Consider the following 26,451-nt stretch of genomic DNA (forward strand, 5'->3'; position numbering starts at 1 on the left):
CATTTGATACCATTTAAAAGTTCAGAAATCACCTCGCAACTTTGATGGAACATTCTTTTCATACGATGTATATTCAATTATTTGCAGTGCACGTAGCGTGAAGCAAATACACACGAGAAGTTTAGCAAAACATGATCGTGTCACTGATATCACTCGCGCACCGTGAGAAGTTATCGGAGTTTGAAGCTTTGACTGTCAAACGGTAGAGCGTCTGTGACTCGCACTCCCAAGGCAATATGAATAATCCGATCGCAAAAACGATGAATAAACCTGTACTATGCCTGTACTTCTCGCGACACGACAATACAACTCTCGTGGCTAGCGAGAAACGTTTATCGGTTACATTGACTCATACATAAAGTCGTATTCGGTGTCACAGAACACGTGTCATGGCGATTTGTTACTATATACTCATTACTTTTCCTTTGTTTGTCAAAAATACTACAAGGAGTATAAAATACGATAAACAATAAGTCGATCCAATACCACAGAACCACACCTCGGAGAACGTCATCTTAGGAAATCGGTTGTATCACTGTTAACTTTTTAATAGAAAATAGTATTTTCAAAATGCCACACAAGAACCCGAAAGAACAACAGTTACGTAAATCACGTTCTCTCGCGCACATGTCACTGGTTGATGTTAAACAGCGAATAGTTTTTATAAATCGTGTTAAGCAGTATAATAGTGGTGTAACATGCTATCGAGTATCGGTACTGTATAAATAATAAATAAGACATACCTCTAACGCTCCCTTGTCGTCTCTTGAATACGGTGCGTTTCACGCTTCATAAATCACTTCCTGAGTACACGCACTCTTACAGTAAAGTATAATAACACTTTCCGTTAAACAACAAATCAAGATAGATTTGTAAGACGTGTCCGGGGAATGGAAACACGTATAAATAAACGTGCAACAACACAGTATTAAAAACTCACGCGAAAACTCGACGGTCCGCAACACCTGTTGCGTTGTAAAGCATAAACTGGAATGCGTGACACAAATTTCATTGGTCCAACCACCATTCACACATGTGCTGCCATCTCGTAGAAGACATTGTTACCACGGCATGCAACTGCAACAGAGTAACGCTCGTTTATTGCAGCGGTATAGAAACGCCCCTCCCACACACGTACCACAGACGACATATAAGAATAGACCTAATAGCTTATGGGACTTGGTGTCCCACGAAAATCACGCTGATAAAACAAGACATTTAAAAAGTAACATTAATAAAATGTCCATTAACGGTGCATTTAGAATAAATTGTCTTGTAGTTAAGTGGAAAAAATATATACTTTTCCGTTTCATGTTTCATGACTGTCATATTTATCCCTGAACCTTAAACAGAAGCATCGGATATTTTTATTCCCGTCAAATCATATAGATCACGCAATATGAATAGAATATATAACACTTCATTGTGCTAATAATACTCAGAATTCATACTTTATTAACTAAGTGTCGCTGCATACAACCACGGCCTTTGATTTTGCACAGCGAGAGGATCACCCTATATTACCGTCAACATTATTTTTTTTTTGACATATCCAACTCATAAAGTTAACACCTATCGGCACATTCCGATGAGGTGAAACCTAAGCAGATCAAAATAAAGTTCACGAGATCGATGAATCTTTTCTACCACGTATAAGATCATGTATAAAATAAAATAAAATAAATGAAACTTGCAGTCCTATATTACCAGTACATACATGTATGTTTATTTTACTTAACCAATGTTACTATGTACCTATTCTGAAACAAGCCCAATTTCCATGACCTACATTGTCCAGTTTTGTGAGTCCTGTTGTACTAAAAGGTATATGCCAACTATTTCCATGCTTCTGAGCACCACTGTTGAAGTAGTAATTAAGATCGCTTTGACATCTGTGTACCTCTGTCAATTTGACTGTGCCATTCTTCCCAAGCACACATATATATTGCTGCGTATATTGCCATTTCTTAAAAAGGGTACTTAAATGTCCGTCGTGGAGGGCGTACCTATGTTGGCGCATAAAGTCCCTGGATACAATGATGGTATTCTTTCCACTTGTTAGTGATGCATATAACATAAATGGATCATCGTTTGACCTATAATGTTCAAACAGTATTATTTACCCTGCAGATGAAAAGTACTTTACATATAGACTGTTGTATTACATACACATTTTCCACAAAGAAAAATGTTGCTTTTTTTGCTGCAGCTTGGATAAAAGGCAAGCTTCGTAAATGATGTCGGCCAATCGCAAGTACCTTCTTGTTTTGTTTCTTAAAATATTCAAGGATTCGAAACAACTAAAAAACATTTAAGTTAGTTTAGAACTTGAATAGCTTAAAGACTAACTTACAAGAATAATATTTAATACTTAGTACACAATACACATATATATGTATATTAAATATAAAATTTCTTACAGCGTCCTTGTTATATTCTTTGTTTTGTGGCCTCATGCACAAAATATTTAATACATCGAGAACAACATCATATGGTTTCGTTGCCTGTATGAATTTCATAAAATTGTTCAGTTCTGCTGGAACAGTATTCTGATATTGCCTGTCAATAAATAATTTTTCCAATAAAGAATGTGACAAAATATTGAAATCTTCTTCTGTTAATGATGGGCCTGATAATTTTTGTCGACATGCCATACATACTGACCTATAAAATGAGGCATAAATACCTTTTAAAAAATGAAATTGACAAGACACACACGACTAATTACAAATATTACATACGATCTTATGTTTGTTATCTGTGCAGTCCAACCAAGTTGATTACATGTATCTATAAATTCATTTATTGTATCTATAGAGGCTACATTCCCACATTTACTCCATAATGAGAATAATTTTTCTACATTTGTATTAAAAGTTTGCTTATCCTTCAAACAATATTTTAAATAAGCTGAGCATACATAATGTTGAAGTCCGGAACTCTTCTGACAACAAATAATCAAATATTTAAACATGAGCTCTATATTCCCTTGATCTAATAAACACTTTATTAATGCACTATATCCCAAGATAAGGAATTCTGATGTATCCTCCTTTTCAAAAGTATTTATAATTTCAATAGATTCCTCCCACTCGCCTACTTTACACAAGGCTGTTATACAAGCTTCAGCTAGATTTCCACTCAATGTTTTATACTCTTGCCTAAGTTCTTTGTACACTTGCAAAACATATTCCCTCTCTGCTTCTGTAATTGGACCATTTTTGTAATTATACAAAGATAAGAATCTTTCAGTAGTTATTATGGAAGGTTTATAACAATTCTGTAGAAATTTATAAAATGATATTCCTGCATTACTGAATTTTTCAGTACAGCACATATTCATGATGAAAGTATCAGCGATATGTGATTCATAGTTTGTCAACTTCATAATATCTTTCTGTAGTACTTTACATGCTTCCATTGATATATCAGGCTTTGATAATAAATTTTCATATTGACTTCTGCATTGCTCGACAAATTTTAACTTCATCTGTGTTCGTAAAGTGATATACATATTTTTAGAAGCAAACCGTTGTGTCTGATGGAGGTACAAACACATAAATTTCTTTAAGAGTGCCATTTAGTAATTAAATATTTCACAGAAAAATCTTCATTCATAAAATAATTCAACATATAAGGTAAGTTTGATTATTTTTAATTAATCTCCAATTGCTTTTAACTACAATTATCTGTTTTAAGCCCTTGCAGATGTTTCTATTGTTTTTCTATCAATCCTTTATTCTTACTTGTTTATTTGTTTGATGTGTTACGTGCTAACCTTACACCCCTTAGCATGCTTGGTAAAGAAATAATGATTTATATACATATATCAGGGAGCAATTCTCTCACTGTTATAATATCATACAATGAGCTTTTTGTTCTTGTCAATGGTATCGGATTAGTTTGTCAAAGCTTATCATACACCAAAAATTGCCACATTTTTTCTATAATATTATCTTAATAAACAAAATGAAATAGTTATCTGGCGCCATCTACAGCAATACATTAAAACTGCTAGTCACTTAGTAAAATTATCTAGTCGTAAGATGGCACCAAAGAATCATTATACGTACAGCTTTTTTAACCGAAGAATAGTTTGCGCGGAATATTAATATTTCTTAACAATTTTCATCTGAAAAAATTGCATAAAGAAGAATAAATGAAACTACTGTTCAATCACACGTGCATTATAAAAAATAGTCCAGTAACTTTGAGTGCTCAAGATCTTCGAAAATCGTTTGAATCAGACGAATCCGTCTGACAACTTCAAATATTAGCAAAGTAAATATGAATTAAGAATTTCAGTACCGGCCATTGTTAATACACAATATACCTATTCAAATAATTTAATCGTAATTTCTGTGATTTTTCTGTTACAATGTTGAGATATTCATGCAAAGAACACAAGACTGTTCCTGATATACAATTACAAATGTGATCTAAAGTGGCTAGTTTGTTTTGATGTAGATTTTAGCAATGACAACATTATTTCGAAAATTTATTCGAAGAAATAAAGCAGCTTCCAAGATAAGGGAACTATGATTACCGTTCTTTCGACTGGAAAATCCATGTTTCGACGACGAGCATTATCTGCTCGTTGTAACGGCAGTGCAGCTTGACTGGCGCTTGCTCGCGATGGCCAAGCACCTCCGAACTAACTCATAAAGAGAACTGATAAAACCAGATATCGTTCAGTCTCGATCCTCGCGTTTGTACATCTCGGTTCGATCGTGCGTCCCAGTTTTCGCGTGATCCGTACCGAGCGTGCCACAAGATTCCGACAAGCGAAATCCCAACGATTGGTATAGTGAGACACAGCGAGGAAAAGAAAGAGAAGGGGCAGGTATCGTTTTCACGACAGGTGACACGAAGAAGCAGGGAATTATAAACGAGGCGAGTCGATGAACTGCAGTGAACAAAATGTTCGACCGATCTATATAGTGACGATTTTAAATGAAAGTCTCTAGCGAGTAAGATCTTCGGTGTAATTCATGGCCTTTCGTCAGTGATATGGAGTTACGTGAATGGCGCTATCGTGAGAACTGATTTAATCCCAACTTATACATTTCACTACTGTTATTAACGTCGTGGAAACATTTCGGTACTGTCGTGACGAAGTAATGGCACAAAAGCAAGCGAAACTGTTATCTGGCTATATGAATGTTTAGTAAAGAATAAAAGATAGAAGAGCTTACGTATGAAGTACATATTTGTTCAATGAAAGATTAAGCTTAAATTGCACCAGAATAGTTGCGAATACGTTATTATGAATAAACAGCAAATAAGTTTTTAACTTTAAACGATAATTCATTGGGACAATTGTTATGATGAAATTGTTTTCGTTGCTCGAAAGAATGTATAGATTAAAGAATTTTAATACGAACGATACCCCAGGTCCAAATAATGAATACAATTTCGTATGCAGTCGTTGTTCTTCTTTCACGCAATCTCGTGACGGTAGCCTTCAGTCTTTTCAATGTCGCGTCCATGAGTGACTAAAAATCTGCTTTATTGAACTGCACGTGGACGCTTAGGGTTGCAATACAAATATGCGACATCCAACGAATCATATAACTGACGACACATGCTAACTTGTTGTCTTCGATAGATTCGAATACGTTTTATATATACTATTCATTAACAATTCTGCAAAAGTGAGCGAGATCAACCGAAATGTTAAGAAAAACTGGAATGGACCCCCCTCGAACCGTGCTCCTCTTTAGCCCGCAATAAATTTCGATCGCCATTTCACAACATTATTAATGATTTCAGCATAGCTATCAATTCCACGGAGTTATCTGGCCGGTTCCATTAATGTCGTCCACATTATGTTCGCGTATCTATTTTTCCAGAAATCCTGGATTAATTACACTAATTGATACATTGTTGTTAATTGAAATTTCCTCTTGTTTACGTAACTCGGTATTAACCAAGCGTGACATATTTTTAGTGTAATCTTGTTTGAATGGTCATTGACGATGAAAACGACGCCTCGACACGAATAAAATAAAAACTCTCTTTCACCCGCGATACTAATTGTGTTCGTCTCTGTAAAACGCGATCACGATTATTAATGGTAAAATCGGCTTTTCGTCGCTGGTTAATACAATCAGTGCAATGCTTGAAACCGCGTCAAGCATTGCACAAGCAAGAATGAAATTTATTATTTCATATCACATTCGAGTCTCGCTTATCATTCGTGAGGTACCCCATACGGCTCTCGTGAAAGCCGCAAAAAAACGAACGAGATAGCCGATTCGCAGAGTTGCTACAAAACTGACTTGCACGTTAGAGGCATCGGGCTAGTTGTAAATAAAAATCCAGCGTAATCGTGATTCGAACACATTGTTTACGCGTGCAAGATAACCCGAACGATGTGAAGAGACATCACGCGAATAACCGTTTGCTTGGGTACAATGTAAAACTGCAGTTGTATATACGAGCGTGTAATAATTGTAGAGGAAATCTCGATTTACAAAGAAAAATTATAAGTTCGATACCTTCTGTCATTGTATCGCAATGTTTAGAAAGCTATTACATCCATTGCGTCTTTTTTTTTCAGGGTATCGTGATACCGAAATCGCGTGAAACCCGATCCTCCATGGAGAATTACACCTCGGACTCCAGCGATTCGGATTCCAGCGTGAAGACACTGGATCTGTCCTATCTGATGCTGGATACACATGTGTTGCACGATCATTTCGTGAACGCGAAACGGCCGGAGCACGTGGACACGTTGCTGCTTCACCGGAACCGCCTGACCAGCATTCCACGGAGCATCGTCAGATTCACAAACTTGAACTCGTTGTCGATATCGAACTGCAGATTGCGTCAACTGCCGGACTTTCTCGGTGACTGCCCCTTGTCCTGCCTCGTAGCCAAACAGAACAATCTAACGAACGACTCCCTGCCCAAGAGTTTCGAGAACCTGTCGGGTCTTCGTGAGCTGAACCTCAGCGGGAACCGACTGACAGACTTTCCGGAGCAAGTGCTAGAGCTCACGGAGATTAAGTACCTTTACTTGGGGGGCAATCAAATCAATGAGATCAGCAAGGATGTTTGGAAGTTGCAAAGGTACAAATTGAGTCCCGTTTTGTGCTTTTAACACTTTCACGGCCACGTCACCAAAATATGGTACACATACACCCACGAGCAAGCTCGGCTTTCACTAGGAGAAAACGTGGCGTAAGAGAAAAGCCTCCTACCACTTGGTAAATTTATTTCAAGTACTGAAAGAAATGTTAAATCGAATATTAATTAGGCATAAATTTCAATAATTCCCGATACCAAATTTTAGGAGGCGCTTCCCCTTCGCCACTTTTTCCTTTAGCGGAAGCCGACTTTGCTCGTGAGGGTACATGCAAAAGGGGCTGGATTATTTAAATACCGTTACAAAATTTTTCCGTAAAGTTAATATCGCTGTATAATTTAAAACAAGACCAACAGTCTCTATTAACTAAACGCATATATTTTCGACGATGTTGCGACTTGAAAAACGAAATGAAGTGTGTCTGGCTACTACAGCCTTTTTTTTCGTCTATTCCGAAGAGTAGATAATGGAATGTATACTTTTATCGCAAATAAATTCATAACGTTTGACGTTCATCTCGGCCCACTGACGAAACCCTGTAAGTCAGTGTACTTGATCGTAGTTCACTGAAACTATCGCAAAATTTACTTTCTATAGGCAAATATTTTCTCAGATAATACGCGCACCCGTTTGTTTCCGTAATCAGCTTGTTTGCGCAGCGTGTCTGAACCAACAATGTCTGGCGAAACTACGGTAACATCTAGTAAATTTTCGTATCTGCTTTTAGATTGCACGTACTGTCGATGGGAGGCAACCGATTGACGGAAGTGCCATCGACGCTGGGCCAGCTGAAGTCGCTGCAAGCGTTGGTGCTCTGCGACAACATGTTGGACACTTTGCCAAGTTCCATAGCAAACTTAACTAGCCTGAAATCGTTGCTGCTTCACAAGAACAGACTTAGGACACTGCCTACCGAGATCATCAGGTTAAAGTGTTTAACCGAGGTAGCTCTTCATTGAAAAGTATAGGATCGTTTAAACTGTCAAATTATTTCAGTACGCCCTATATATTCTTATGTGCGTTAGAACGATGTTGAAATCGCAGCTTGCTTAATCAACAAAAAAAAGATGACTTATCAGAGTTATCAGTTAAAGTTTCAATTATTCACAGTATTGGTATAATTTGATCGTTTAAACGAAGACCGTTCTGTATACGAGTATCCAGCTGATAAACGCTGACATTCCGTATTTCTTCCTTCAGTTATCCCTCAGGGACAATCCCCTTGTAGTCAGATTCGTCTCGGACATGACGCACAATCCTCCGTCTCTCCTTGAACTTGCCGCCAGGGTGATCAAGACCAGCGACATTCAGTATGACGGGGAAACTATACCGAGAAACCTGGTGGAATATCTAAATAGCGGTCACTGTTGCGTCAATCCGAAGTGTAAAGGTCAGCGTCTAGTATCCGTTCAAAGTTCAACGCCGCTATCGGTGCAACGACAGCCGATACGTACGCCTGATCGTGCGTTTGTATAAATTCCGACCGACATTTTTTCTTGCAGGTGTCTTCTTCAACAATCGTGTGGAACACGTCAAGTTTGTCGATTTCTGTGGCAAGTACCGTTTGCCCTTGCTGCAGTACCTTTGCAGCAGAAAGTGCATAGAGTCTCGTGATGGGGACGAGGTGGTCAGCGGCGCGATGATCAGAAAAGTACTCCTTGGCTGATCCTCGATTGGAGTCTCCTATATCGACGAGCTCATCGTTCATCGAGGATTCGAGTCGGTCGATTAGTGGACCAAGTATTCAGGCTTCTATCCGTTCATTAGGTTCCTCGATGAATTGTTCTTTCGTGAAATTGCGTCCTGTCCTCTGGATTGAGCTGGTTTAAGGATCTCGCTAATGGTTCATAGTCGAGACTATATTCTCGCGTGACAGGAAGTAAGTTTTTTCAGAATCTCAATTTGAATTGATACATTGCTGGATCCGAGTAGATCTATCGATAGTGGGAGTGTGAATTTAGGCTCAAAGGGCTTATAAGATCTCGCGTGAAAAAGATCCTGTTGACATCGAAATCAATTAGCGACGCGATACTGGCATCGAATAACGCGTGTTTTGCGTATTTACTCTTTATATTCGATAAAATAAATATGTTTCCTAAAGTTCATTGTGTACGTACTTACGGTTCTTCCTGTACGGGTGGTCATCGCGAATGAAATCGCAGTCCGTTAACATTATCGTTTTATTGTTAAATAAACCACAAAATGTACAATAATAATATTATCATATAGAGCCTCGCAAATGGAGGCGATCGATCCTCGCTTAAACACATATCCATTAATATTCTACAATTACCATATCGACTATCGTGTGTTTTGTGTGTGACCGTGTGAAACTAAACACATCCGAGAAAACGTAGCGAAAAAACGGAACGATAGAAAGTATGTATATATATATATATATTCGCTACTTTTTTTCTCTTTCTCTCTCTTTTCTTTCGTTAATTCTCGCCTCTTTTAAATCGCCATACAGTGTCGCCGTGTTAATTACCTATACATACATATACATATTCCATATATATATATATATATATACGCTCTGTATTTATACATTACATACATATATATGTGTGTACATGCTTTCGGTTTTGTTTCTCGGTTCCTCCAATCTTTCGCTCCCTCTCTTTTTCTCTTTTTTTTTCCATTACTATGTATCTCGAAACGAGTCCGAGGGCGTAATTTTCTTTCTTACACGCATACAGGCGCTCCGTCATCTAAGCTCACACACGCGATCTCAGCCACTCGCACACGAGCACACAGAAACAGGAAACGCGTTTGTTCCCCTCTCCTTTCCTCAGCCTCATCGAATCAGCGTAAATTATTTTATAGAAGTGTGTGTTCACGGTAGTAACTAACGCTACTCCTCATTCTCTCTCTGTATATTTCTTACTTAATCTTCCTCTTCTTTCTCCCTCTCCTCCTCCTCCTTCGCCGTTGCTTTTTTTTTCTTAATCTTTTTTTTCTTATATCTTTAACTGCGTCGTAAATATCTTCTTTACGTATTACTATGTATATTAACACAATTTTCCCTAGTATCATACAGTCGTAAGTAACGGCAACCCTCTCGGTATAGCGTGTACAGTTGGCGAACAGTGCTGTCGATGATTAATTCGTGTGTAATGGACGTCTTGTTTTGTTAAAAATGGAGATATTCCAGCCCCGTGAAAGTCGATGGTGTTTTAGTTGTCTCGAAACAGGACACGTAGCTTGGGTTCCCCGCAGTCATCGATTAATAATTAGTGGTAAGTGCACGGCTTGGCGGCTGCGAACGATCGTTGTCACTTGATTCAAGCACGTTAACGCTGATTGATTATAGTCAACCGCTTTGCGTCGAAGTTACTCCGGTAGCTGTTGACTAGATTCAACTGGTGGCTCTCAAGTAAGCGTGCAGCGATGACTATAGTCGACTCGCAGTCTCTAAGGTGAAACACTCCGAAAGGCCATCAACCATAGTCATACAAGCTCGAGGAAGCGTCCGATAGTCGACAAATAGGTACCGTGAGCGAAAAAGATGGTGTACACAAGTCGGTCATCGACTGTGGTTGTGTCGAAGAAGTGACTATGATCGACAGATAGAGAGAAGAGTATAGTCGATGAGTCGCAGACTCGGGGATATAGTCCAACTGTGTGCAGTCTATGTATCGATTTCAACGGACGATTATAGTCGACGATAATTCAGAAGAACAATATATAGTCGGTTATTGATGGACCGTTAATTATAATCGACCCACCAGCTTAAGTAAGCACTCAATCGTCGACTACACTCTTCTCGCGGGGTTTAATTAAAGGACCTTGTATTATATAATCCATAGCCATACCGAAAGGGGCAGAGATCCTCCACTCCACAGACAATGTCGTCATCTCGTCTGTATCGTCACCGTACTATAGTTAATAGAACAAATATAGTGACTTCTTCAAGCTACCGTTCCACGGTTCGATCAACAGTTGGATGTTGTATCGTTTCGGGTAGTCAGCGATCAATTAAATTTATTGGAATGATAAGTAATAACGATACAATATACCCTTTTGCAAACGTATGTACTAAAGCGATAACGTTCTCCGATTTCTCCATTCTTTATCCAAGGGACAATATTCTTACCATCGATCGATTTCATTCTTCTTTCTCGTATGTTCGATAAATATCTTAATTATTACCGTTCGAAGTAGGTCTCGTATAAGGCGATTCCTAAATGTTTACCGTTCAGCGAAGCGCTGCCGTCCTAGATAGATTTTTCAACAAGTCACTATATTTATTTTCAAAGGAGTGTACGGGTTCTCTTCCTGTCGCAAGTGGGGGCTACAGGTCTCCTATCCGTCCACCTGCTGCTTCTGCTCCGTCTCTTCTTCCTCGTCCTTCTTTTCCGGGTTCCCCTGCTCTGGTTCTTCATCCTGTTTGTCCTCCACTTTCTCCTTCTCCTGCCTCGACGATTCCTCCTTCGCGTCTGTGCTTAGCACACTGTCCCCACATTCGCATTCTTTTACCGTGTTTTGTCTCGCGTCTGAACCAAGAAAAGCAAAATCTCTAATAGAGGGCCGTGACAGTCCGGGGTAGGGGGGAGGGGGTTAAAGAGGAGATCGTGTAGAAATGATGTCAGGTGCGCTAACTCGTCCGGGCGGGATTTTGATTCACGCCGGTGAAGGTACCGCGCGATGATGATGTAAGAATGAGCCATCGAAGGGGGTGGGACCGATCGGTCGGGATCGGGTTGGCACGATCTCGTGTTTGGTGAAACTTGATCTTGTGTTTGTCCCCCATGCCTCGTGGAACCCCCGCGTGTCGCTTATACGAGGCGTCACACGATGATACCGAATTTTCATGACGAGATTATGGCTGGCGAACTGCTTAATGCTGAGGACAAGGGGTTGTGCTATGAAGTTCATATATGGTGTGTCTATGTTCGGTTTTGTTCCAATCGAATCTGAGCACTGCCTGTGACACACATGTGGCTCGAATAGTGCCCCCCCCCCCCCCCAGTTACGAGAACCGTGGAGAACAATATCTTCGACTTGATCGAACCGATTCCCCCCCAAAAGAAATATTTCTGAAGAGGATGTCCGTAGGCATTGTCCTAAGCATGTACTTAATTAACCTTTGTTTTAATAGGAACGGAGGTTCTGTACGAAACCGTGATTTCGAAGAAATGTTTACTAGATCTAATTGTGCTGGACCTGACACGTCCTGACATTACGGTTACACACAGTAGTGTAATTAGTGTACGATCGCGGACGGTACGGTAACACCTCCGAAACTGCACGCTAATTCGGGACACAGGTGTGCATATTCTTGGGATCGTAATACTTCTGGTTATAGTGGATTATTCGCTGTAACTATTTGTTGAGGTAAGTAATCAGGATGTGTTGAGTTCAAAGTTACCGATACATTTGGTTTTGGAGTTTTCAATGAAAATCAGGCCAAACCTGGCCATGCGGAGGTGTTACACACCGTGCCTCGATCGTGTTCCACCACCTGTCGTTCGTTTCTTAACATAATTTCTATGACTTAGGAAAATAGTGGAACTGCCTTAAGTATTGGTCGTCTGCGACGTTATTCTTCGACGTCTCGTCGACTCGGCTCCCCACCTTCTTTACGTAGAGGTAAGACACGCGTGTAAACGTGACAAAGTACGGACAGAATCGCTAGTGGTGCAAAAGTAAAAAGCTTATAAAAATTCGAACATTTTTGTTGGTAGCGTCCCCTAAAATAGTCTTCATCGAGAAGTAACGAGAACGCGTCGGTCTTCGTTCACCAAACATTCGTCCTTCGTGTTCCGTTTCTAACCGTGAAAAATGGTGCACACGCTGAACCACGCGAGAAACTGATTTATTTCGTTTCGCCGTTTTTTCGATAAACACACGCACCGGTTTTCGATTGATCGAAATTGCTAGAACGCGCGTCGACCGAATCTTAAGCCTACGCCTCGAGCTAAACATATATATGTGTATATAACGTGACTTATCACGATTAGGTATCGAAGATAATGATCGAGAAGTATGCAACGTCGAACTATCGTACAGAGTTAGGATAAACGTCTAAGCATCGCCTACGCGGTCCTCCTTTTCTCGATCTTGTCGCAAATAAGACAACCACGTACGCGCTGACGGAAATAGTCACGTGTATCAAAATCGGATGATCTCGCTAAATCGATTCTCTTGATAGAGGGTTCGTAGAAACGAGGAAAAGCGTGTATAAAAAACCGCTTCGAATTGACTCGAATTAGTGGATGAACGTCGATCAAACTTGAAAAGTCCTCCGTTTCGATTGGAACGTGTCCAGTATGTCGTGTAGTATAGTAGAGACTGGAGATTTTGATTTGTTCAGAACTTTTCAGATTAGGAAGATTTGTCTCGATTCGGACCATAATGTACAGGACGTCCAAGATTACAGTGATATAATTTTCTTTGGTAAAACATCGAGACACTCTGTATTATCAAAAACTTCAAACATTTTTCGCCTATTTGAGATTTAGAAAAGATAAAAAAAATAATATGTGGGAAACAGTGACCGTGAACAAATAAATTCTCCCGTCTCTACTATAGTGGTTTGGTAGACGAACAATCGGAGAAATTTCCAAAGGTGGCGGAAGTGCCTCGCAATCGTCAATGAAAATCGTCCAATAGGGATTTACATCGTTAACCCGGTACTTTAATTCTCCATATAATTCACTACCTACAATAGCGAAATAGACTCGACTATAACAAACGTAGGAAGAACGGTAAAAAATGAGATTATTCAGCGAGTATACAGCAAGCGTCGATACAAGTAAACCTGCAGAATCGTGATCTTTACTTTAATACGAAATTTAATTGCGTCTGACGATCGTTTGTCGTAAAAAACGACAATACACGTACGTATATGTTGAAACTAGAAGAGACAAAGGAATCGAAGTTATACGTAAACAACTGTATATCCCGCTCTCAGATCGACCAATTTCAATTATTCGGTTTATTCCTTTTTTTTTATTAAAGAATTTCGTATTAAATTAATCACTCTTATAATTTAAAAACATACGTCGCAGTCGAAATATCATAAAGTAGCTCGCAACGCAACGAACTTACAAGACACGCACCTGTGAATCATTTAAATATTTGTCGCTGTTGTTTTACGATACCGTCGACCAAGAACAATACAAATCAAAATAATCGTAACGATAAACTACAATTCGAGTACTTCTACGAGCGTACGATCGGACACACACTGCCCTGATATTATACTTTCGCCGTGTTCGTTCGACGTTATAGCTCGAACAGAACGTTTCTTTCGTAGTAGCAAACAGTTAGTGGTCCATCTCGGGGTTGCCGTAAAACCGGCAGAAAAGGGTAGATTTTTGGTGAAGAGAAACAGCTACTTAAGAACGTCGTGAGTAGCTCGGACGAATCTATCTAATCCGTAATGGGACAGTGGTTTTTCAGTGAGGTTCTAATCTCTGTGTCATTTGATCTATAACTATACAGTCGTAGAAAAGTACAGTGGTGCCTCGAAAGATGCTTCAACATTATCCCTATCGATCATTACCTCTACCGATTGGAGCAAGAAAGCCATCGATCTATCTCCCGAGACCTCAAAAAACGTTTTTCGACTGCCTCGTCCCGCAAATACTTTTCGAGGCACCATTGCATCACCATTTGTTTCAGCCATCCTCGTCTCGAATGAGTCGATCAAATGCAAAAGTGATTCATGGCCGAACGAATGAGAAAGCACTCTCCTAACATAGTCTCGCTCGAACCGGTACAACGTGTTTAAATACTCTGCAATTTTACGTATATACATATGCACACACACGCATACATATATGCATATATATACATATTAAATTAGTTTATTAATCTTTCTTTACAGAATTATTACATTTTATTCACTAGATGCATCGAAAAGAGTGCGACATGATGTAATAAAGGTAAAAGAAACAAAAAGAACGTAATGATGGTTTTCTTTCGTTCTCTTTTGCAATGGTATAACGGCGGTGATGATGTGTGGTGTTCAGGTAAAACGACGAGCATTATAGTGTTCAAATAATCAATAGTGTTCTTTTCCCCCTTCATCCTTCCCTCTGATCAATTTTTCCATTTCTCTCTGTATAACAATGCAGCAATGTTACTCGTTAACCGCTATTAAGACTTTCAATATTTTACACGGGCTCTTCCCACACGGTTTTCCGTCTATTCTCTGTTAAACGTCCGTTTCTGGTCGAGTAGTGTTCGAACTTCGGAAGAATAGAAACGAGAACGCAAGAAAAGCTTTAAAAAAAAGGGGGAATCGATCCACGAGACATTTCTCACGGGAGCGATTCGCCTATCTTTTTTTTTCGCCTCGTTACGTTTGTGTTCATCTTAACTGCGACTATACACACAGATTTTTGGCCAATCTCGACCTGCTCAAGATTTTCACACCAAGCGTGCGGTTGAATGTACAAAATTAGCGGAGAGAATTGTACAAAGTCACTGGCGATCGTCTGGACGCCGGGCATCATCGAGATTGAAAAATTCATAAGTATGAATCTTTTGAAATCTCTTTCGTTCGTTCGCGGTATCTTTCTTTGTCTAGATTATTCACAGCTAAATTCGGGACTTTTTTTATTCCATTTTATCTTGGAATTTACCACATGTTCTATCGGCCTGAAAATATCGAAAGAAGCGATATTAGTTGAATGTAATTAGTCGAACGTTCGCGTCTCTTAAACAACGGCTGTGTCCACCCTGTACAAACGTTCGCGTTAAGTCTCGGTCGCAACGAACAGTTGACTAACACGATACAAGACACATCAAGCCAGCTGTACAGTCGTGGCCAGCACACGGAAAATTTAAACATTAAATCTTTCAATCGCGAGTTCCGTCTGTACAGAATACATTCCATCGAATTTTCAATTTTCTTTTCTCGCAAATATAACCATTATGAACAGCTCGCCTGATGTTCCACTGTTACAAGCGATCCGTAAAGGTTCGAAAATAAATAACGTATTCCACGCGTTTCGAGGGATCGGGGGTGGGGGGGAGAGGGGGTGGATGGTGTATACAGGCATGAAAATGCCGAACAAATAAATGTTCCATGATCCGTCAGCTTAGCCAAACTCTTGGTCGTTCGAGCCGGTATGTAAAACGTAACAAAAAGAAAAAAAGAGAGAAAACGTTCCCGGTTTGCATATGGATCGTGTTTCAGAACCGTATCAAAAAACTTATTACACTCTCCCCTTTTCGGGGGCCGGCAGGACAAAGAAATAATAAATTGACGTAATTTCTCCTAGTAATGAGGTACATTACTAAAAAAAAAAGAAGTGGTTAATTTTTAAAACTTAAGTTGTATCATCAACATTCATAAAACTCTAAAACGAATTCCTAAGACCTCTCACACACTCTTTAACTCGCGCGTTCTCTTTCTCTCTGTGTCTATCGCTTTTTTTTTCTTTTACTATCGTCTCTTTTTCTCGTTCCCCTGAACTCTCGTCGTCCTTTCCGTAAAAAAGGAACTGAATCGATCCTAGACATCTTCGTTTTGTCGGCGAGCAGCCTTCCTTCATGTATCTCTTGCGACGCAATGATATGTAGATGTGTACGAGTGGGCTAGTCACGCAATGTCCCGAAGGTCCAGCTGCACAGGGTCGTCTCGCCGTTAACGCGTAATTGTACAAATAGTCATTCGTACGTATTCCTGTTGTATGTGTGTACGTTCAAACCTCGAGGTTCACACGGTTCACCAGGGGAAACAAAACCCGTGGTTTTGGTTCTTCTGGCGAACAGTACAGTATTCTTTTCTTGTTTGTTACCTCGATACAAAAGTTCTACAACTCCGATACCCTACCCCCCCCCTTTTTTTCATCTTCGAGGGAATTCGAGCTGAGAGGCGTGTTACAAGACCGTCGACAAAAGGTCGATTTCAGGAACACAAATATGGCTCTTCCCTCTCGTTTGGATGATGCTCGTTCGAGTGATCAAACGGGAATAACATACAAGGAAAGAATACTGTATACAGAGGAAGATCACACCGGAAGTGAGGCCCCGCATGACTGTTACTTCGTGCGTACAGTATGCATGCAACGAGAAAGAATCGTTTCGTTTTACTCTGTAGTCGCGTACAAATCTGGCATAGACGAATAACAGTTAAAACATAGTCGAATCGCATCGAAAAAAAAGAAAAAAACAAAATACACTGTGTAAGTACAGATGAGGTATACGATAGACCCAATTACTTTATAGAAATTTGCGTTACCGAGTATAAACCATCGAAGTACAATTGATTTCTGGATTCATCAGGATGAACAATCTATTTTGTAGAAGATTTACTAACTATATAGACAGTATGAAAATGAAGGAACTTACCATCGTCCTTGTGTATATATGGCTTGAGGAACCATTGCGTTAGGTCCATCCTACACCTCGTCCGCGGTAATGTGTACATGTGTGTTGCTTAAAAAATAAATCCCTCCGCTAAATTGCGTAGAAGTTCGTCGCGTAGGGTGAAAAATTTTGGTAAACCCGAGTTTAGAAAAGGTTTTTGCTTCCAAAGATACGTAACAATCGTAGATACCTCGTAAGAATAACGCTAGGTATTTGAACTGCGTGATTAGGGGCTGAGACCAGCGAGTCAAATCATCGAAGTACGACTGGGGATAGGCACGAATATAGACGACTTTTTGGTGATTTTTTTTTTATCGTATCTCGACAACGGAAGCATCCCCCCTCTGCATTTTATTTTTATTTTAATCCTCTAGGTTGTCTTTCGTCGTGCTGATGTACGCAGCATGTCTTTCGCATCGCGAAATTTGTCCTACGATAAATAGAGATTGTGCACGCAAATACCTCGTGTGTGTTCATGTATGTACGACGTGTGTGTAGGTGATCACGCCGAGACTTCTCTCTGCCCGTTTATGTTTCTTTTCGTATCGCGTATTACTTCCCTGTTCATCCGACAATGTTCGAATCTGAACGCAATTAAAAAGAAAAACCGTCTGTCTTTACACCGAATGTTCCACCTACAGGCTATTTCGCTCGGGACGAAACACGGACCGGTATTATAATAATACAATCGTCGTTTTATCGTTCGAATGTACGCACGGTAAAAAAAAAACGCAAGTTTTCAGTCTTGGCGAGTGAAATGTCTTGCGAGCCGAGAGTGTAGCGATTATCATCATAAGTTTATCCGTCGATTTACATCGGCACCCATTAAGCAGGTTTTCGCAGTGTTTGTGTGTATATGTGTGTATGTGTGTTTCTTTTAATAAAATGACGACGCAAGCGACGTTAACGCGCTACTAGACATTATAGATTACACATTTTCAACTAGAAAACTTCGCATTTTTTTTTATAGCAATTATCATTTAAAGAGGTTACGGGCCAGTTTCCTATAATATATATACATTGAATTCAACTTGGCAATATGGTGGCAATCAAGCGTTCGCGCGCCACTGGAGTCGTATTCATAGCTAACCCCGTTACATGGGAAATCATTGTTTAATCTTCATTTAATATATCCAAGCGAACAAAGCTCGAAGACCAATCCGTATCGCCATTGCATTGAGTTCAATTTACAACGGGGGCGTAATTCGGGGGGGGGGGACATCCTCCTCAGAAGACAATCTTTCTTTCTTTCTTTCTTTCGTTCTGTTCATCTCGCCACCGTTAAAAGGCTAGGCTCTAAACGTGAATTCTTTCTCTCTCAGTTTTTTTGTAACGTTTTTAAAAAATAAAGCAGCTTAAGCCATATTCGATTGGCTGGGGTCTGTATTCTGTGTAGTGGAGGGTGTGTTGGTGTTGACGTTATTATCACTAGAGTTACCGCTAGCCCCCGCGGCAGCACTCGTGGCTTCCGATTGGCCTCCAGGATTGTCCGAAGACTGCATGTACTTCGGTATTAGGACCGAGTTCAGAGCTGGCTGAATTCGCAACTCTTGCTCTGTAAAGTCGAACAACGGCGGCAGCTCCCGGCCGTTTGGTAACCGTGTGCCCTGTTCCCGCAACTCGTTGAAGAACGAATGGGCACACGCCTGCAGCGGTGTCATCCGTAACGACGGCGTGTACTCTAAGAGCCGAGCGACCAGTTCCATCGCTTCCGGGGGCGTACGTGCCCTGAACACCTGAAATCATTGGGGTGGTAACGTCAGAACGCGGATACAACAAAACGATCTATGCGGCTGAATAGAAACTAGCATGGCAACACACGACTGTCGTAGTCCTGTGAGAAAGCGGTAAAACGGTAGCAACACTTTCTGTGTAAGGTCTGTTTGAAATTTTATACAATCAGTGTATTAGACATTGTGACGGGTCACTGAGGATGCTCTTTACGATCTGTCCCTCGTACTCTGAACGAACGTTATATTACTCACAAAAAGTAAATCCTTTAGTTGTATTATGGGGGCGTACTCTGGTGGGTTACGTGAAAAAGAAAAACTGACATCTATTATTTCGATACTTTGTGGAGTTTTAGCGTACGAAAGCGTGTCAGGGAATTGATGAATTTTTAATTATTAGACAACACGAGACAATCCTCTTTAATCAGAGATCGTGGAAACAATCACCGTTATATTAGTAACACGAGATGTTTAGGCCCGGTGTAATGTTTACTGGAAAAAATCTGGCAATAAGCCACCCATCTGTATCTACTATTTTTCAGAAAAGATTTATAGAATATATCATACGTTTCACAACCGACAACTGTAACAGGAATCATTTAGCCACGAAGATACTTGCATGAAGAACAAAAACATGTCAAAACGGTGGAACAGTAAACGTAAGTGTGTGCGATCGCAAACGTTCAGGCAATCGTTCGTCATTCTTACAACAACGGATCAAGAATTGAGGTTGCACCGAGTTCGTTTAGACACTGGAAAATACAGATTTCGATTACCACCAGAACATTAGAGTAAGTGATACGGCGACAGTTTGAGTAAATCACAACATGTTTTATAAACAATTCACGGTTAGTAACGTTAGAGCGAAGTGATAAATGACGATACGTGTAAGATATACAAAGATAGAGAGAAAAATAGAATGAAGAAAAAATGGATACTACATGATCTGGCAAAGGTGCACGCCGAATGATTTATGTGTATGATGTAAGATCGAATGAAGGTATCTTTATTTCGGTTGGTCATCCTCCGTTCGACGGATCGATTAGCGGTAATTGGGCATATATCCTATATGACCGTTCAGATGCTGAAAAGTTGGTTACGATTGGTTAGTACGATGGGCCAATAGAGAAATATAAAAAGAAAAAATAAATACAGGAATAATTCGCCAGCCATATAATGTAAGAAACATCGTGTTGTTCAACAGGGGACCACTTACTCTAATCTTTTGGTGCTCCGTGGAACACTTTAGTCCACTCATTCGCTGAAGCATAAACTGTAACCACGAGTACATGTATTGATGAAATGTGATTATAGCGACAGGTGTAGCAAGACCGTGTTTAGTTAGAAGGAACAAGAGACTGCATAGAGCCCATTTACCCTCGGAACAACTTCTCTCTGTTCTCATGCAATCACGGTTACCAGTTAACTCTAACACGCTAAGGGCTGCGTTAAGTTTCATAGGCCACTTTGGCGAGAGAGCTTCGGGATACCCTGTAAAACTTAACACGGCCCCCGTTTTCATTCTGACGCCTCTTGCACGGCTGTTCTTTAGTCACGAGAACGATGAGAAACGTGTATAGGAATAGAAATCAGAAAACGATCTAGCCGGCCACAAATTGGAAAGATACATAGACCGTGTGTTTTAGACAGCCGAACACATCGTGTGTGATGTGTTTGTGTGTCACCAGTGGCTATTCTTATTACGTGTTACTTATACTTTCTGTCTACAAGTGAACGAATTTAAATAGGCTACCTTTTGCCAAGGATGCGACTTAATCTGTGGGAATTTGAATTCGGTATAGTTCGGGTTCATCTCACGTATCTGATCCCGGGTCGGTGTGCCTAAAACCTTGATGATCTCTACCAGCTGATCTACACCGCTGTCGCCGGGGAATATCGGCTGGCCAAGCAACAATTCAGCGAGTACGCAACCTGCGCTCCACACGTCTGCCGGAGAAAAAACGGAATTTCTTCATTATATAATGTAAGTTTGACAGTGCCCATACGTATGGAAACGTACCAATTTTTGTAGTGTAGTCAATAGCACCAAAGATTAGTTCGGGCGCGCGATAGTAGCGACTGCATATGTAAGACACGTTAGGCTCCCCTTTGATCAAATGCTTGGCCGAGCCGAAGTCGCAGAGTTTCAGAACGCCGGTCTCCGGGTCCAACAATAGATTCTGTGGCTTGATGTCCCTGTGACAGATCCCCAGGGAATGTATGTACGCCAGGGAACGGAACAGTTGATACATGTACAGCTGGAACAACGAAAAACCATACACACGTTTCCCGTTAATTTATTCGTGAAACTTGCGATTCGGAATCAATTGTCCGTTCCACGACTGCGTTTCCCGCCTCTGATATAGAATAGCTTCTGAATGGTGGGATAGCTTCGGACGGTCAATTGATTTTGCTCCGACAGGTATTTAAATTGATGGTGTATCTTCGTACAGAGACATTTTCGCTTACCTTGATGAAACTGATCGGTATCGTCTGCTTGCTTTTGTTATAATGTCGAGCGACTTTGTACACAGTTTCGGGTATGTATTCCAGGACTAGATTGAGATAAACCTCGTCCTTCTAAAAGAAATTTGCGGGGGCGACGATTATAAAACGGTCCAAGTAAGTGCATCGGGTAAAGGTGTGTTTGTGTGTGTCGTCTCAAAGGCACATCGTTGTAAAGCAAAACAATGCGTATAGCGCTTGTTCCGGCATGGAAATCGATATTAGTGTGAACTTTTTTATCGGGTAGTTCATGCGCAGTGTACCTTTGAACCGTATGCACACTGTTCCAGAAGATATTCTTCTATAACTAGCGAAGCTGCGTTAGCTACTAGGACTCAGATTATCGAGATCTATATGTTATTCATCATCGAGATATCGTTAATATAAGTGTCGTGTGTGATTTACATTTCATTGCTTTGTTTCTTTCTTTATACACAATCGTTTCTATTTGTGAAGCAGAACTGCCTAAGTGTTCTCAAAAAGGACTCTCTCAAACTACTGGGTACGCTTGTCACTTACGTCCACATGAAAAACTGGATTAGTTGCGTTTAAGATGTTCTACAAAAATAACACAACAATGCCGCATGCATTAAACTAATACGTTACACTCGGAATTAGAACTTATAGAATTCATTGCAAAGAGAGATTCTGAATTTTCGTTACTTGAAAGGGCGTGAACTTTCACCTATGAGTTGAAAAAAAATGAAAATAAGGAGGTGGAAAAGTGATAAAAATAAATAAATAAAGAAGAAATAAAATCATTATTTTATCTCAACAAATCCCATAGACGGTGTACTCATTAGCGAGATTAAATGAAAAGAAAATCGATTCCTTCTTTCCGAATTACGAGACACCCTCTGTAACTGTAAGAATAAACTAACAAATTGCATTCCCGAGTTGTTGGTATATAAACTATCGAGTCGGTTCAATCGAATCGATGAAACTAGGATAGTTACCTTATCACCACTAGAGTAGAAGAAATATTTTAGCTTCACGATGTTGCAGTGCTCAAGACGCCGCATGATTTGCAATTCTCTGTTCTATAAATAACACAGAAAGCCAATTAGTATACCTGGTCTGTAACGATTGATCTTATCATGCGCTTTAAAAAAAAATTTTATTCAGGTGCCATCAAATTTTATATAATCGAGAGAGAGAGAGAGAGAAAGAGAGAAAGAGAGACGTGAATCTGGCAAACAATATTTTTCGTGTCGTGTTACCTTAAACCGTTTGTCTTGGAGAACCTTCTTGATGGCGACCATCTCTCCCGTATCACAGAGTTTCGCTTGGTAGACAACGCCGAAGCTGCCATTGCCGATCACTTTTGTGTCTGTGTAGGCGACCTCTTGGGGACGGTCTGGACCAGCACCGGGGGTAGCCACCACGGTTGTCACTTTGCTGCCATCCTTGCCTGCATTGTGCATCGCACCACCCATAGAAACAATCGAAAAGCACGACGCTACAGTACAGCGAATGCAACAGGGTTAAATATTCTAGATGCGTTAAGAAGCTTATAGAAGCATTAAAGGGTATATTACAAAGTGGCACAGAGGACGTAAAAAAAATCTTTAGCTACTTTACAGCTACCCTTAACCTACCCCTCTTATTATGGCGTTGAAATTATGTTTATACTTCATATCTGAATTTGTCATTCACACAGTTTAGAGCATTCTAAATTCACTTGAATAAATAATCTATAATCTCCATGGTTCATCGAATCAAAATGTTCCACAGAACTTGGGGATTTTAAAAAGAAAATTCTCAGGAATCGCAATTCAATGTAACAAAACAGGTAATAATTACCCGACTGGTAATACGAGATGATTCATCCGATCGAGGCAGTACAAGAGATCGATTCTCAAGAAAAATTACTACAAAGCACCGGTTACATAACCCCGCCGAGGGATAGATTTCGCTCAAGACGTGCAAAATTTACAAGCCCCTAAACGGAAACGCTTCTCGGGATGGATAAATTGTAAGAAACTCTCATTGTATCACCGAAGAAGAAACCTGAAAATAGCACGTTGATCCAGCAGCGCATTTCCGACAACGGGGTGTTGTATATCGTGTACCAGGTTTGCACGGACGTGTTCTTAGACGCGTGTAATTCTATTGCTAGCTGCTCGAACGCGCTGTTACAAGAGGGATAACCTTGATAAGATGCAACGACGGATAATACGAGGTCCGGGCATTTGCGGACCGGTTTTCTCATTGAACCTCGGCTGAAAATAACCGACGCTGCGGCCATATATTTCACGCCTCTAATAATCCGTTGCTAGAAAGAGAGACAGAGACGGAGAGAGTGGGCCTGTGGCCACCAGCACACGATGTATGTATCGAGGGAACCGAAAATTCGCCGGGGCACGAGGCGATGTACGGCGCCCGACCAGGGATAACAAAAAACACGTTGCCTTCTCGCCGATCGACGCGAGGCACCGCGGCAACAACACGGTTTTACTGTCACTCGATGGATCACTGGAACGTGCGCAACCGACAATGAGATTCCACCTGGAACGTGGTCCGCTTTTAGACATATCGAAAACATCTTCCTTCTCCCGACTAACCTCTCTCTTAGTGTCGTCTTGCAGTTTCTGCCGTGAAATTCGCGCGAATGTGGCGAACAGGCTACAGGTCTTTTTTGTTTTTTTTGTTTTTTTTTTTAGATTGAATTTGGTTATGTGAATTTTTATGTTCGAGAGCTACTACTAGGCTACCTAGTGTTACGGACCCAGTTCTTGATCAGAACCCAATTACTGATCAGTTTAGTGTATAGATGACCATATAAGTTTAGCATAATAAATATTTATTCCAAAAAATGACTAAATATTTATTACCTATTTTGAAACTTATACATAAAATTTGATAACTCTGACTGAGATACAGTTATGTATATGATTTAGGTGATCAGAAATTGCTCGACGAGAAGAGGGTGGATTTTCCGTGAAAGTGATTCGATTCGCGAAATGTTAGGGGCTATCGTTTATGGGAGCACTGCGGCTGGGATAAAGGTCGAGATCCTCTGATGCGCGCGTAACGCGGGTAAAAAGGGAGAACGACGGGAAAGTGCATATCCGGAGAGCCTGAGTTTGCCTGCGCTTTTTGTTGCACGCTGGATTTAGCCGGCTCGGGTCCAAGCGACGCTTTTGCCAGAGATCGCCGCCGTTTGACCTAGTTTTCGGTTTCTCTGCACCCCCCTAAGGACCTCCTCAATCTCCACCAGAAACAGAAGAGGGAGGGTGGAAATGTCAACGAATACTCGGTGCGTTTTATGATAATTCGTTGAGAAAACACGGGAACTTTACATACTCTGCTACCTACTACGTATATCGTGGGTAAACTGATACAGTCGTCTGGTTAACAGAAACATTAACTACTTAACACGTATTCCTTTACGAACGATGCTATTTTCAAAGTATACATATATTCAATGTTTTCCGGATCATTAATTTTTGAAACCGGAGGATTTGTAAGAAAATGTCTGGCTCATCGAAAGACAGAGATAACCTAACTCCATACTCTATGGGTCAAAGATGTATCAAAGGATTAATTCCACAGTAATCGCAACAAGGAGTATAGTACAACTAAATCTACAGAAGAGAGTAATGTATAGAAGATCGCCTGTCGGTCAAAGGGAGTCGTCGACATCTATTCGAACTTTTACTTACGTCGACGAAGTAACACCGTTAGCAAGAAAACCAATACTTCTCGATTCTGTCATCGATAGGCGAACGGTTAACGTCCTCTACTGTTACACGCTCTAGCGGCCGTATATATTATTTAAATGACATTAAAAGGAATACTTTCGCAATAACCGTTCTCCAGGCGTTTGTGAAACAGCGCTATACATAGCTCGATTGTGCAGAAACGGAATACTATCGAGCGACTTCTGCCGGGCATATAAATATTTGAACAGTTGTACGGAACTTCGCCGGCATAATTCTTCGGCGGAAAGTTCTTCGGTGCTTCGCCTGCCGTGTAAACTTTCGGAATCGCCTTCCGTTCCACGGAGTAACGATCCTGGATTCAGTCTTCTCTTCTATCGCGAAGTACGATGAATCTCGACCAAAGACTTCAGCATGTGGAATATATTTTGACGTTCGAGAAATTGGTTCCTTTATTTGATCGAAACAAGGAAATTAGAAATGGGTTCTATTGAACTTCATAAAGACTAGTCAGATTTCCGGGACTCGATATAAGCTTTTGTTAACCTCATGCACGAGTGCTACGATGGTCAACGGCGGTGAATACAAATACACAATACCAGTGTGCACCACGGGTCGTGACAATTGATCGTGAGCAAGTGCAAGCTACTTGAAGCACGAGTATAAACCTCTCGACTGTGCCTTTCGCTCCCTTTTTTTTTCTCTCAATCTCCATTTCCACGTTGCACGTCAGGTTGACGCAGCTCTTGACGTATGAAAAAATATATTTGCGTGGGTCGAGGCGTACAACAAAAATAAATATGAATAACAACGGATAAATGTCACCGGGTCGTGTATTGCTTCTCGCTGAATAGTCCTTCTTTGCCACCGACGCCACTTGTGTTTCTAACCTTTTCTACGTAAATGGCAGAACGCCTCGTCGAAGTACAAAGAGAATATGACCGTAAACAATACAAAAACAAATATACCTAACACACTTAATTACAGTTTAAGAAGCACAAAGTGTTGATACCAGTCGAAGACCAATAACTTATCAGTTCTATACTATTAACATAAAAATCAGTCGCTCTAATTTTAATTCCAAAAAATTCCATTAATATCGAAGTACTATGATATAAAGCGCAGTGTTTGGTTCTTC

The 26,451-nt window shown here is 40.4% G+C and overlaps 3 protein-coding genes across 4 annotated transcripts in view; 1 reads left to right on the forward strand and 2 right to left on the reverse strand.

Annotated features, from left to right (window-relative positions):
* Positions 1-1,535: 1,535 nt before the first annotated feature.
* On the reverse strand, positions 1,536-3,490 carry LOC107191548. The gene is made up of 5 exons (XM_015580610.1): positions 2,742-3,490; positions 2,421-2,664; positions 2,170-2,300; positions 1,756-2,096; positions 1,536-1,600 (listed from the first exon to the last, which is right to left on the reverse strand). Exons 1-5 carry the CDS (start codon positions 3,488-3,490, stop codon positions 1,566-1,568), a joined length of 1,500 nt encoding a protein of 499 aa, XP_015436096.1. The 3' UTR covers positions 1,536-1,565.
* Positions 3,491-6,574: 3,084 nt separating this feature from the next.
* Positions 6,575-8,805, forward strand: LOC107191745 (leucine-rich repeat-containing protein 58). Its single transcript, XM_015580846.1, has 4 exons — positions 6,575-7,074; positions 7,818-8,034; positions 8,291-8,480; positions 8,593-8,805. The coding sequence occupies exons 1-4, from the start codon at positions 6,602-6,604 to the stop codon at positions 8,754-8,756; spliced, it is 1,044 nt and encodes a 347-aa protein (XP_015436332.1). The 5' UTR covers positions 6,575-6,601; the 3' UTR covers positions 8,757-8,805.
* A 691-nt stretch (positions 8,806-9,496) lies between these two features.
* Positions 9,497-26,451, reverse strand: part of LOC107191782 (glycogen synthase kinase-3 beta-like) — a 42,295-nt gene continuing 25,340 nt past the window's right edge. For both annotated transcript variants that reach the window (XM_015580889.1, XM_015580888.1), the window contains exons 2-8: positions 22,872-23,062; positions 22,608-22,691; positions 21,616-21,726; positions 21,167-21,404; positions 20,900-21,093; positions 18,855-19,152; positions 9,497-11,586 (exon numbers count right to left, since the gene is read on the reverse strand). In XM_015580889.1, the coding sequence (XP_015436375.1) occupies positions 11,396-11,586; positions 18,855-19,152; positions 20,900-21,093; positions 21,167-21,404; positions 21,616-21,726; positions 22,608-22,691; positions 22,872-23,062 (1,307 nt within the window). In that variant the 3' untranslated portion in view covers positions 9,497-11,395. The remainder of the gene's footprint in view (positions 11,587-18,854; positions 19,153-20,899; positions 21,094-21,166; positions 21,405-21,615; positions 21,727-22,607; positions 22,692-22,871; positions 23,063-26,451) is intronic.

This window comes from Dufourea novaeangliae, unplaced genomic scaffold (genome assembly GCF_001272555.1).
Source record: "Dufourea novaeangliae isolate 0120121106 unplaced genomic scaffold, ASM127255v1 scaffold228, whole genome shotgun sequence".
NCBI lineage: Eukaryota > Metazoa > Arthropoda > Insecta > Hymenoptera > Halictidae > Dufourea > Dufourea novaeangliae.